General features: G+C 41.7%; 3 protein-coding genes across 4 annotated transcripts; 2 read left to right on the forward strand and 1 right to left on the reverse strand.

Annotated features, from left to right (window-relative positions):
• LOC135494858 (uncharacterized) lies at positions 1–3,556 on the forward strand. The gene is made up of 6 exons (XM_064783166.1): positions 1–84; positions 443–466; positions 725–917; positions 1,271–1,431; positions 2,016–2,048; positions 2,691–3,556. Exons 1-6 carry the CDS (start codon positions 48–50, stop codon positions 2,996–2,998), a joined length of 756 nt encoding a protein of 251 aa, XP_064639236.1. The 5' UTR covers positions 1–47; the 3' UTR covers positions 2,999–3,556.
• Position 3,557: 1 nt separating this feature from the next.
• On the reverse strand, positions 3,558–7,978 carry LOC135494813 (double-strand break repair protein MRE11-like). 2 transcript variants are annotated; one of them, XM_064783110.1, is made up of 9 exons: positions 7,845–7,978; positions 6,635–7,668; positions 6,253–6,346; positions 5,983–6,083; positions 5,644–5,723; positions 5,249–5,368; positions 4,810–4,976; positions 4,284–4,556; positions 3,558–3,900 (listed from the first exon to the last, which is right to left on the reverse strand). In XM_064783110.1, exons 2-9 carry the CDS (start codon positions 7,665–7,667, stop codon positions 3,741–3,743), a joined length of 2,028 nt encoding a protein of 675 aa, XP_064639180.1. In that variant the 5' UTR covers position 7,668; positions 7,845–7,978; the 3' UTR covers positions 3,558–3,740. The 2 variants fall into 2 exon arrangements, with proteins under 2 accessions (XP_064639180.1, XP_064639175.1); XM_064783105.1 differs by having other exon boundaries at positions 6,635–7,978.
• Positions 7,979–8,100: 122 nt separating this feature from the next.
• LOC135482473 (peroxisomal membrane protein PMP34-like) lies at positions 8,101–12,665 on the forward strand. The gene is made up of 9 exons (XM_064762527.1): positions 8,101–8,240; positions 8,609–8,669; positions 9,080–9,146; positions 9,587–9,741; positions 10,149–10,274; positions 10,475–10,623; positions 10,894–10,992; positions 11,219–11,277; positions 11,540–12,665. The coding sequence occupies exons 1-9, from the start codon at positions 8,175–8,177 to the stop codon at positions 11,688–11,690; spliced, it is 933 nt and encodes a 310-aa protein (XP_064618597.1). The 5' UTR covers positions 8,101–8,174; the 3' UTR covers positions 11,691–12,665.
• Positions 12,666–13,218: the final 553 nt, after the last annotated feature.

The following is a 13,218-nucleotide window of genomic DNA, read 5'->3' on the forward strand; positions in this document are numbered from 1 at the left end:
ACGTGTCCCATTGCTTCCACAACCCTAGACCTGACCAGAACACCAAGATGGCTTTGTGCGGGGTATCCGTTATTGTTACCATTGGTGAGTTACACTTATTGCGCAGCTTCTGATGAAATAATAAGTCTCGCCTTCCATTATCTTACTCGATAATCTGTCTAACACGAACGTCATAGCTTTGTCGTAGCTTTGACTTGTTTGGTTGTGTCACTTTCTTTCAGAATGAATCCTAATGATGTGTTACGGGTTTTTCGTAGAGCCCCCAAGACCCCAATGGTAACATCGTTCCATCTCCCGAAAGCCCGTGTCGTTGGCGTTTTCAGGGGCTTTGCGAAATCTCTGTGTTGAATCGTATAAGAATTGCGAAATCAAAATATGAATCCAATGATGTTTATGGCCAATGATTCTCGTAGTCTAAATTCGTTTTCCTCTGTGTTTACAGTGGTCGTCTGCGCTGTATCTCAAGGTAAGTTTGCATTAGAAATCGACAAAGCGAGTGTCGTATATGATCCGCAAAAACCCTTTTCAGGATCTTCGGTTCGCCTGACAAATCTCGAGGAAAGACCGTGACCTAATATTGGACGAGATATTGTTGTCAAACACGACGAGGCAAACTCATAAATATGCGCGTTATGCTTGTTCACTGACTCGATATCATCACTTTACCAACCTTGTCTCCCCGACAGATATATTCTGGTTAATTTCCTCGCAATTTGTCTTCTAGTCGCCAATGCGGCCAAGATATGTCATCCTGGTTACGAAAAATATGAAGACCATTGCTACAAGTTTGTCAACCAGAGCGAGACACATGCAGGAGCCGTCACGGCCTGTAACGCAAGTGTTGGTGAATCCCTGATTGCCTATACCTCTGTGAAGAAGATCTACAAGGTCGGGGCATATGTGGTGGCAAAGAAATCGTGAGTTGTCCTGTCCTTCGCTTTATTCTATTGACATGGTCAGAGAGACAGGCACACGACTTCAAATGCAAAGACGCTGGGACACGGTTATAATTACGTCCTCTCGAATCACTACACCCCGTTCATTTTGTTGGAATACCAGATGATTGCGGAATGACATTAGATTCCTATCAGCTTATCGGTAGATTCTCCTTGTTTCCGGCAATGCCAATAAAATGAAGATTTCTGAAACATCTCATTTTTTGTTTGCCCTCCGCGACGACTCCTGGCCGACCTTGTCGTACCTTCGTTAGTTGGAATGATGTTTCTTGAACAAAGTCGAAGTATTTTGAAGCATGTGCAATTATATTTAGGCCGGCCACGCTTAAGTTCTGGACGGCGCCTACAAAAAGAAGACATGCGTCGAAGGGAAAATGTTTGGCTGCTGTCAGGAAGACGGGAAAGAAGTTCATCAAGAAGAAGAGCTTGGTTTGTACGAACAAACTACCGTACGTCTGTGAGGGTCCTACGCATGGTAAGCGCACATCCTCCTGTAGCAAAGAGTCGGGAACCGGGGATCAAGATTGTAATGAAATGGAAGCGCCACATTGGTCAGAGCTATCATTTCACTATGCTTGTGCAGACAGGCACAACTTGGCTGTCTATTACCGCAGGCACCAGGGCCTTCTGCCTTAGACTGAGTTATCATCTCAATATGCTTGTGCAGACAGGCACAACTTGGCTGTCTCTTACCGCAGGCACCAGGGCCTTCTGCCTTAGACTGAGTTATCATCTCACTATGCTTGTGAAGACGGGTACGACCTGGCCGTCCAGGGGAGACCGACATATGGAGTTACATCATAAGCAATGAACAAACCCGTTCACAGGTATCAAGTCATGTTAAAACACCAGACTAAAACAGTTGGTCATTGCGGATGTGACCGATGCCAATGAGACAAAACCTAATTCGAAGTCGACCATTGCCGTGGAGATGGCTGAATAATTACTAGCCGTTAGAAGTCATCAGACAACGTACAGTGAAGTTGTCTAATTAATGGTCCGGCTCAGTATTCTCTTTGAATGCGTTCATATTTATTATACCTTGCTGCCTTGTTTCAGCCCCGCCCACTACAGCCCCAACTGTGCAGCAAAGTAAGTACATCTATTTAGAATGTAGTCACTTGTTGGTACCGTCACCCTGGTGAGATTCAGAACGTTTTCACCCATGAAAAGAAATATGCGAGACGGGGAGCCAAGCCTGTGTGATACGAGTAGGCTTGGCGTGGCCGTGATTTTCCATTTTGGTCGCCAAGCCGCCAAAACTTAGGAAATCATGCGACTAATAATTGGATATCACTGCATGCGTAACCTTATTGTCGATTGAGTAAAGATTGCATATCTGCGTAGTCATGATAGTAGTGTGATGATGCGTTCGTGCATAGAATATGAATGATAGGTCTGCTTTGAAGACAACTGTAACGATTGGGGCAAAAACCTGAGCTCAGGATGACCATGCCACTGCGATCTTCTTTTCGTCGTTCCTTGTCACAATGTACGATTGCGAACAAGTCGCAATCAGGTCTCCCGAGTCCACCGATTGCGTCGGCGGCTCGAGGACACTTGTGTGATGGGGCGCCTGATAGTCTTGCCGGAGCGACCGAAACCAATGTCCGAAGTCACAACCGCCGGGGGCGGGGGTCACAATCATTTGGAGCGCGCCCTTTGATCCTTACACCTAATTAAATTATTATCATTATTACTTATTGAATAATTTTGTATCTTGCCTTCTCGTAGACGGAGAGACGCGATGTATGCAAGCTGTTAATCCTGGAAAGGTTCCTCCCTTCCAAGATATGAACGCGATCTCCGCCAGCTATATGTCCCGACGACGGAAGAAACTGCCCGTGATCCGCAAAGCGAGGAAAGAAGAGTGCCTAGCTGTCCTTAAGCTTTATCGGGGGACTACGTATGGTATGTTGGCGTTGAAACTGACCAGTGATGACCTACCCTACTGGTGTATCGTACTTCCAACTATGCCCAAAACGACCACTGGGTGGAAAAGGTGTGATGTCCCATGCACTGTCTACAAGAAAACGTGTTGAATTACTTACGTTACCAGTGATGAATTCGGTAGATGAAATCCAGAGACAACAGTACAATCTCCTGGCAGTTTCACATCCTATTCAACTACATGTATATTGGTCACACGTGCAGTGGCACAACCTGCTTGTCAGTTCAGGGCAAAGTCTACTATGCTGGAGACAACAGTACAATCTGTTGTTAGTTTTTAATCCTGTTCGATTATATTGGAGACAAATGTGGAACCCATGAACTGTCGATTCATGGCCTATTTAACCACACTGCATGGAGACGAACATCAGCATAACCTGGTGGCACAATCAAGACACAAACTTCATGTAAAAGCTCTCCAATCATGTCCGACATCACAACCAACTTGCACTTTATGAAACACTCAATACAAGTAGTCATCACCTCTTCAATTCATGTTAAAGATAACAGCACAACCAATACTGGCAGGTATCAAAGAAAGAAGACAGATATGCTGCTATTCTCTTTAATTTTATTGGTGCATTTCTGCAGCGGAGAATACTGTTACAATAAGAAACTTGCCATTCGAATAACAAACATTCTCTGAAGTACCTTCATCTTAACAAAAATATATGGTCACATTCATACCAACTAAACTAGTGTCTATTCAGATCTACTCCCTTGAGTATATATTTCTGGCAAACTGAACAGTGGTGTATTAACTTATTCACCGTGGACGATCTTGTAGATGAGCACCAACCACCCAGAATTGTCTTACACAGGCTCAAGTACCAATCAACGTCTACGTTTGAATGAGAACTCTTCCTCATCATCGTCTCCTGAATCAAACATAACTCCCCGTTTTTGAGATGGAGCAGTTTTTCTCTTTTGGCCACGGGCTGGTGGCGGTGGTTCATCATCCGATATGATAATATCATCATCTTCTTCAGAGTCCCTGAAGCAACAGCATAATCAGAAGAAAATAAGAACAGTTATGAACATGACACTGGCATCTACCTTACCTGTATCTCTGAATATTATTATCACATTGTCCATTATCCCATTGTCTGAGACAAAGGCACAACCTATCGGCAAGTTTCAAAAACAGTTTTGACTAACCCAGTAACCTAGGACAGCAGACGGATAAGAATTGAGGACAGTTTCATTGGGGATATGCAGTAGAAGATAGAAATGTTAAATTACAAACATTCCAGTGCACTTGAATTTGGCCTAATTTGGGAGGGTATATCTGACCCCTCAACTTTAATGAGCTTTCCAAAGGCAGCTCTCAGGCAGTTTTGATTCCATTAGGAAAAGCTTGAGAGTATAGCTATTTACATGAAGGACATCTTTGTTGATTTCCTTGAAGCTTTTCTACCCTTAGAAGGAGCACCAAAAGCATCTGCCAGGGTGTTATTTTCTTCTACTACTGCTTTCTTTCCTCTGCCCCCTCGACTTCCTCGTCCACCCCGGCTGCCCCTGCCACCACGGGTACTGCTGGTATCTGCAGCCTTTGTCCCTCGTCCACGTCCTCGTCCTCTGCCGCGTCCCCGACTTGTTGTTGCCCGGGAGTCGTCAGAATCCATGGGATCATCACTCTCCAGTACTGAACTGAAAACAACAAGTTCATCATAAGCATCCCAAGTCATCATGAATTAGGCATTCTGGTACTCTAGAGAGATGGCTGACAAAAATCTGGGTGGTCTTGCCTCTGGTAACAAACAAATCCAATCTTTGGTCATTTGCCCATTACTCACTTACTTATGGTCCCTAGTTGTCGGGCATGTCGTCACACTGTGATTTTATACCTCCAGTCATGCTTCATAAAAGATCCTGTCAGGAGAAAACTTTGATTCTGGCATACCTTACATCATCACCATCAGTCTTGGGTTGTTTAGCCCTGGACCGTTTCACAGCTTCCTCAACCTCAGCCTCCTCTTCCCCTGCCTTCATCTTCCTCTCCTCTTTGTACCTGATGACTTCATTCTCAATCACTGTCTCATCCAAGTTGTTACGGTTCTTTAGGTAAGTCTGTAAAATAACATGTTTTGATGAAGACCGACTATGACTTTGTCTCCATTGATGATTGAACACACAGGTTGTGACTTTGTCTCCCAAGAGAAGAGGAATTCGTCCATTATTGTACATCGTCGAAAAGTAATATACTGAGTAACACATCAAAGGGGATTCTTTTATGTGTGTGGTTAAGAGAAATATAAGGGGCCAGGTAAATAGCTTTGCTAACTGATTAGGATGGGAATTAAACGTTAGCAAGATTCTGACCTAATGATAATAAACCTCACCTGCGTTTTCTCCACTTGATGTTTGACCAATTCAGAAATGGCCTCTTTCTCTTCTTTGTCAACAAATTCCGTCACAGCAGCACCTAGTCCCTTCTCCGTCAACAGATGGAGCTGTTTGTCCTATAGAAATGAAACAGTCACAGAGATTACCAGATGACAACTGGCTTTAGACAACAAACGAATCCTCTGTCATAAATCGTTTACAACAATGATCTTGGTATGACCAAAAGGCTGAAATAAATGACCCTGGGGGTGTTCTCTCAGTGTTCATATTGCCCTCTGGTTATTGTTTTCAAAGTCAATCATGATGTTTTACAAGGCTAACAACAAAGTAAACCATTTGGATGAACACTACTGTACCGAAGTTTTCAACTCAAAATGTAAACATTACTTACGGCCTCAGCATTTCTGAAATACTCTCGGACCATGTCTTCCACTCGGCTCCCTTGCAGAGCTATGTTCATGGCTTCAGGGTCTGAAACAATAAGAGATAGATAAGAAAAATATTGAGCTGAAATTTGAAATGCTTTTGAAATGCTTCACAGTTTGCACCAACCAAAGCAGTTATGGTTGTCCCACCAAACCTCTGTGGTTAAACCAAGGCTATATACATTATCCATCCATTATAAAAATGAAATATTCTCACTTGGGTGTTTAAGAATATCAGACCAAGTCAGAGAGCGTCGATCTTTTTATGGTAAGAGGGAACGTTGCCAACCAGAAATCTATCATACCTGTTTTTGTATCATCGTCCTTGGACTTAGTAGCTCTTCTTTCATGAAAATGAATGATGTCTCTCGGATTTGCAACTTTGTCTAGATATTTCTGACCAAATCTGAAAGATACAATATCCTAAAATAACAACACTGTCTGGATTCATTTGATTCATAGCTGCATAGCAAAAAATGGCAACCAGAGAACAGTTAAAATGGCTTACTGGTGTTTTTTAACAGAATTTTCTGGGTAAGCTTAATTTCACAGTCTAGGGTAATTAGCTTACTCACCTGGCTTTGTTGAAAGGCTCAAAGCCTGTGTAGTCAATCCTTATCCTAATCAGAGGTTTGTCCGGTTTCTTCCTGTTACCGATGCGGTCGTCCTCTGCAAGACAAAGAGAAGTCATCACACTTGGTGCAATTCAGATCTCTACAAAATATAAAAAGTTCTTCAGAGCACAAATCTAACAAGGCGAGAATTTTGTTCCTCTACCTTCATAATCATACAGACTGGTTGTATTAAATGATGTTTTCTCAAACCACCACAAAAGCAAGCACAAATTGTGTATACATGCAAAGGAATCAAACTAAAGGATGAATTTTCCCTTAACTTCCTCTCATGCTAATGTCCCATGTCTAGAGACTGTCGACACAGAAACTGAATATCACTTACCAGCCTTTGCTAGTAGGTTGTTTATTTTCTCATCCACGAACACCTCTAACTTGTGTTTAGCATCATGAGCACCAGGATCTAGAGTGGTATCTGCGAGCACAATGTCCTCCATATAAAACTGGCGCACTGTCTCAAGCTCTATCTTCGTAAGTTTGAAATCTTTGCCCTTAATTTTTAACAGGGCACAGTGTTTCTTTTTTGCTTCTCCCTCAATAAGCGATGTAGCAACAGAACTACCTGGTTGAGTAACATAGAAGTTCTGTGTCCCATTCCATTCAGGTTCGATGCGACATTCATGTTCATGACCCCAGACAACCAGATCCAAAAAGTCATCCAAGAATTGTTCAGGTATGTGATTAGTGGGGCCATGTTTGCTTCTGTTTTGATGGATTACAAAAACGTTGAACCAGGAGTCTGCGTCCTCTTCTGGCCGCAACATACTGATCTGATCATTTGTAAACATGCGGTACATCCTCTCATCCCTAATGGAGCCAATACCATACAGCGCTAGCTTAGATTCTCCTTTCTGAAGTAATACCGGGCTGACCTCAATCTTCTCGATATTAGGATTTTTACCAAAGTGATTGACGAGTCCAGCAACACTGAGAAGGTCAATTGCTGACAAGTTGCCATGGCCAGTAGGATCATCATGGTTTCCATGGACAGTGAACACAGGCATTCCAACATTAAGATTGGGGTCCTCATAGTTAACATGCGGGAAATGACTCTCCGAGAAATTAACAGATGCATCACTGAGATACTCAAAGCTCACAGGCTTGTCTCCCATACAATATTTTCGTAGAAGTTGCATACAGGAATGAAGCACATAGCGTGAGGGTTTGTTCTCATGAAACAGATCCCCTCCCAGTAGGACAAAGTCTACTTCATTTTTCTTGGCATGCTGTAAGATTTCCTCAAAAGCAATGATTGAGTCATTCCCCCTGATGGGATCTTTCTCTGCATAGCCAAGATGGATGTCCGTTGCCAGGAGGATCTTGAAAGTATCTTCGTCTTCATTCCGATTGGCAGGCATTCTGTTTTTAATCAGAAATCAGAAAATAAAATGTGCTGTTTCAGAAATTGCCTCTCTGACTAAATCTTTTCAGAGCCAGAGGTCCATTGCGATTGCAATACACATCATCTTGATCTTATCATGATCATCATCCCAAAAAAATTCTCATAGCCTCTACTTTCCATATATGAAAGTTACCCAACTACGTGTCTTGTCAAAACTTCTTTATTGCACTTGTGTAATTTGAATACTTGTTGAAAGGTATAGTGGGTGAATACACCCTTTGGATTTGTGGTTTTTAGCAAGTTTTCTAATGCGATTTTGACCGCGATTTGTTACATCCTCGATTTACACATTGAGGGATGCCAAAGTTCTTCTAGTATTAGTAATAACAGGTGACGCCACCGAAAATATGGATGGGTTTATATCATCACCGATAGTGGCGCTCAGGTCACAGTATCTAAAAATAGATTTTATGAGAAAAATTGTTGGACATCGGAACTTTAGGGAAATTACAAGACTCTCAATATGCCATACGATCTAGAAAAATTGTTCGGTTACCCAGTACTGGTCCATGCAGTTGCAGGAGCTGTGGTAAGTCATGGAGTGGAGAGAAAAACTAGGCCTACTCCCATCAATCAATGCAGCGCATCATCATGATCATCATGCATGATGATGATGCAGCCATGCCCATATGATATAGGCCTACAGTGATAGCCTACACAACTACAGTGAACACTAACAGTTGTCAAATAATCAGTGATAATCCTTCACTCAGTCAAAGAGTCATGATGTCCTGGCGCCGGCGGTCATCCTATTCCTAAACAGCGTCCATCAGGTTTAAAGGAAACGAAATAAGTACACCATAAAACATACTTACTTCCTGAAAATTTCATGATATTTGGGTTTAACTTAAGTCATTTCAATAGCCAGATCTTGATGAACTTTCAATGATTCTGCAGGGTATGGCCACATCTATGATTGTCTTCTATCCGCTCGACACAGCGAGGACAAGATTACAAAGTAAGTCCAATGAAGTTATTATAATACCTTTGCTGGTTGGGAAGAACTACCAATACCATCTTCTCCCTCAGCTACTAAAGAAGAAACTTTTGTTCCAAGAGTTAGCAATCTGGAAGGAGTGTATTTGCAATAATAGTCATGGATTATGCAAGGTTATTCTAAACATCCTGTGGATTAGCCGACGAATCTGTTCTTCCACTTTCTACATGTATGTCCATTGGATTGGTCTAAGTGAACTTCAAAATGTTCTGAACACCAGAATTGTCAATTCTTCTTTTAGATTTTAGAATGAGCTGTAAAAGTGTATAAATGTATGGACAGATTTCCAGTGCTGGTATGATACATACATGGTTCTGTCAGGCTTGAAGAATGTTTACAGACATTCAGTGCTCAATTTAATTCTCTTTCAGTTGATGATCAAAGGAAGGCCAAATCCACTCCTGCCGTTATTGCCGAGATATTTAAAGAAGAACGATTGTAAGTATCAAAATACATTGCATCTCTGCTCTCCGATTAAGGTAAAACTATAGTAACTCCATTTTATCATTGCAAAACACACCAGAACTCACCCAAACCCCACAAAATGGTGAAAGTATTGCAAGGAGGACATTGTTATCAATGGTCTAAATGGCCTCTGAACAATATCTGGTCCAATTTCAGTGTTTGAGAGTGTTGTGGTGTTCCTAAGATCAGCAAGATGGAGTCACTATTGTTTTACCTTAATTCATATCATATCCTGATGGACTTCTTCAAAAATCTTATGAACATTTTGTCCTCAGAACTGTTTAGTGTGTTGGTATTGGAATTCAGCCTCACTGCTGCTCAATCTCCAAATTGATCATATTTTTTTAGTCCTGTGGCACTCAAATCATCTGTTGCGCAGTCAAAGTTAACTCATCTAGATCTGTTTTTTTCAGCTTGGGTCTCTACCGAGGCGTTTTTCCGCTCCTAACAACTATCACAACGTCTTACTTTGTGTACTTCTATGTCTACAATGGTTTGAAAGCAGTTGCATTCTACGATAACAGCAAACCTGGTGCTATCTCAGATCTCGGAATTGCATTTATAGCAGGTCAGTTGACCACTGTCAGAAATCTTTAAATGGTACTATCATCGGAAAACATTGATTGAGGGTTTTCCATGAGAGGTCAGGTCAACTATGTTTAAATTCTGCAGGGCAATTGCTGTTTCTTGCACTCGGGAATAGTCAACTGTTCTAAGAGAGTGGGGAACCAATCTCACCAGCAGTACATGAATCCCAGGACGTCCTATCGGGAGCTAAGATGCATCAAACATTGGAGGGGGCTCATTCCATGACGTCTGACAGGGGAGAATTCACTTCAAAATTTGCCAGCCAGTTCAAGTGACCATGGCAATGAACATAGCCACTTGGCTACCCTCCAGGATTGCTAATGAACTTTTCTGTTTCCTCTTAGAATTCATTTTTTTACAAACTTACTTATGAATATCTACTTGCAGCTTGTATCAATGTACTGGCCACCAATCCTCTGTGGGTTGTGTACACAAGGTTAAAGATGCAAGGAGCCAAGTTCAAAACAAAGGAGTTGGAAAAGAAGAAAATGCCATTGTATACAGGGATTCTAGGTAGGGTTAATAAAAGTTAAGGTATCTTATGAAATCATGAGTATATTTGTGCTTATTGAGATGTAATTAATTGCATTGAGAACTGACATGATGCATTGGGACCGAAAAACAGCTCTTACTTCCGTATAGCCTGTTGAGTATGCTCTGGTTATGCAGAGAGACCGTCCTCCGATCTACACTTCATTTTCATTTTTTGGCAGATGCACTCCAGAAGGTGTGGAAATTAGAAGGCTGGTCCGGTCTGTGGAGTGGAACCCTTCCATCACTCATCCTTGCTGCCAACCCAGCCATACAGTTTATGGTCTATGAAGCCCTCAAAAGATACATGCAGGGGTTCACTAGACAAGCGGTGGGTATTGTTTTAGAAGTAGTCAAGATGTACAGGCGTCATACATCCAACTTTGCTTCTTCGCTTCACCGAGCAGTTTACCTACAGTGCTGTCAGTCTCGGATGTAGATTTTTGCAAGACTTTGGGCATTGATACAAAATTAGGGACACAGAACAAAATTACTTAATTTGTGGCACTGGCCTTCACCAACATTAGTAGTGAGCACACCAAGTTTGATGCTTGATGATACCATAAGTAACTTGCCTAAGTATCACATCTGTTTCTTGCAGGAGTTGAATGGTGCAGTTTATTTTTCCATCGGTGCTGTGGCAAAAGTTGTGGCCACGTTGGCGACTTACCCCTTACAGTTAGTGCAATCTAGAGTGCGGGTAAGTTGTAAGTTGTACTGTTAGAACTGCCCCAAACTATATCTTTTCCATCCACATGAAGAAATCCAATCTCTGCTCAGAAATGGCCAAACCACGTCTTAATTAGAGCGGAGTCCTTTACCATATTTTTGGAAAAATTTGATAATTCTCATACAATCTGTTGTTATTGTTTAAAATCTTCTCCTCTCCCTTTATTTGCTTCAAGCCATTTATGTTCCTTTTTCAGTCTGGCTACAATGAAAAGAGCTCGGCAAGTCTGCGAATGGTGCTTGTTGGATTGTTACGGTAAATTGATATTTGCGCTTGGTGCTGGTTGGATTGTAATGTTGAGTGACCTGTCAGCCACATAAACCGTGTTTACTTACGTTCATTCTGCCAAGGAATTATGCCTTTCTATTATTGAATACACGTGATTGTGATAGTTGTTGAATAATACAGCACCAGATATCCATTTATATTGTAATACACAAGCCACGTACCCATATCATTAAGGGAAACTTGGATCAATCGAAAGCAAATTTTCTAATAAAGACCTCTTTCTTTCCAGTAAAAATGGCATCCTTGGTCTATTCAAGGGCCTTGAAGCCAAACTCCTGCAGACTGTACTTACGGCTGCCCTGATGTTCCTCTGTTACGAGAAGATTGCTGCCTTCATCTTCAAAATAATGGGCCAGCCACAACTAATTGGAAAGAGGTAGAAGTGGCTAGAAGGAGGAGAGGACTGTACTCTTTCAATATCAGTATGAAATAGAATACATGGATTGTCCTTTTCACCGTTGAGAATCAGTGGCCATAATTCCACGGTGTTCATATATAGGAAATTAGATTTCCATCCAAGAAGTTTTAAGACTTAGACAGCAAGCTGAAAGTATGGTGTATGAACAACTAAATATACATTGCCCTTTACACAGTAGAGAGATGTTAGGCTTTAACACAGTATGTAAATTGTACTTAGGTCATGCTTTGTTCATTGTTGGATTTGTTTTCCAATTCGTCTTCTTTCGACAGTATGTTATCTGAATTGTTAAGTTTTTGTCAGTATTGGCTTGATATTGGATCAGTTGGTTCCAAGTACTTCCGATTGTGGTGCTGATTCTATATTCTAAAAGCCCTAGGCCCTCGTACAGGGCATCTGCTGTTAACTAAGTGAATGGATGCGTGCAAGAGACCGGTGACCCATACTGTTGGCAAATGGAATTTGTTGGTACCATTTAGTTTATCTGATTGCCCTCTATGGACTAAACTCAAAAGCATTGCTGAATGTGGTACCAGTCTTGAAACAAGTGATGGGCCTAATACAGCAGTTACACTGGAAGGAAGAACCTGATAAGTACAATGCTTAATCCATTAGACTGTCATTGTCGCCAATATTTTGACCTGGTGCAAAAACCCATTTTTCTCAAAATGAAGTGGAGTTCATTCTTTCTTGTGCTCACCCCTTCAATTGTCTGTGCATTAAAGTGTGTTGGATCTTGTGTTGCCAATAAAATGTATCAATAAATATAGAGACTGAATGAACTTGTGTAAGATGTGATGTGGTCAATGTCCGGCTAATATCAATGAAGCCTACCTGTTTTGTTTCAAAATTATATTTTGTATTCCAGTGACGGTGAAACACTGTTGTTTATTTTAATGGTAGTGGAAATTGTGTAATAAAAGTAACTGAAAAGTGATGAGGACTTTGAAAATATTGTGTTTGTGCGATGGTGAGGACATACCAATTGAATCTTGCTGAGAATAGCACCTTCTTGAAGGTAGAATCCAGGTTGGTAAGATTAAGTTACACAAAGTCAGTAAAAGGGTCTGACCTATCCACCAGTACTTTCAAGCCATTCGAGCCTTTTAGGAATATAATTTTCCAACCCAGGGTCTACTGCCCACCAGTTGCCTGAAGACTACCACATTGACCCTCTAGTTCCTGCCGATAGTCCCCTAATACGGTTACATGTGATTGTGACTGGCCCATAGGACGGCAGATATGAACATCGTCACATTATAATCAAGAAATATGATGTGGGCTGATGAGGACACCCGAGTACATGTACAACCCTACCCAGCTGATTGTGACTAGAGGACGCCCACAGTGCTGGTACAAGTTTGTTTGGTGACAACTTAGTGGGAAGTTTGACATCCCAATAGCATGGCGTGAATTGTAGATTGATAATGAGTAAATGTCAACATTTCCAGACAGCAATAATTATCTGCAATCGCCCCGAGGCGCCCACA

Source organism: Lineus longissimus, chromosome 1 (genome assembly GCF_910592395.1).
Source record: "Lineus longissimus chromosome 1, tnLinLong1.2, whole genome shotgun sequence".
NCBI lineage: Eukaryota > Metazoa > Nemertea > Pilidiophora > Heteronemertea > Lineidae > Lineus > Lineus longissimus.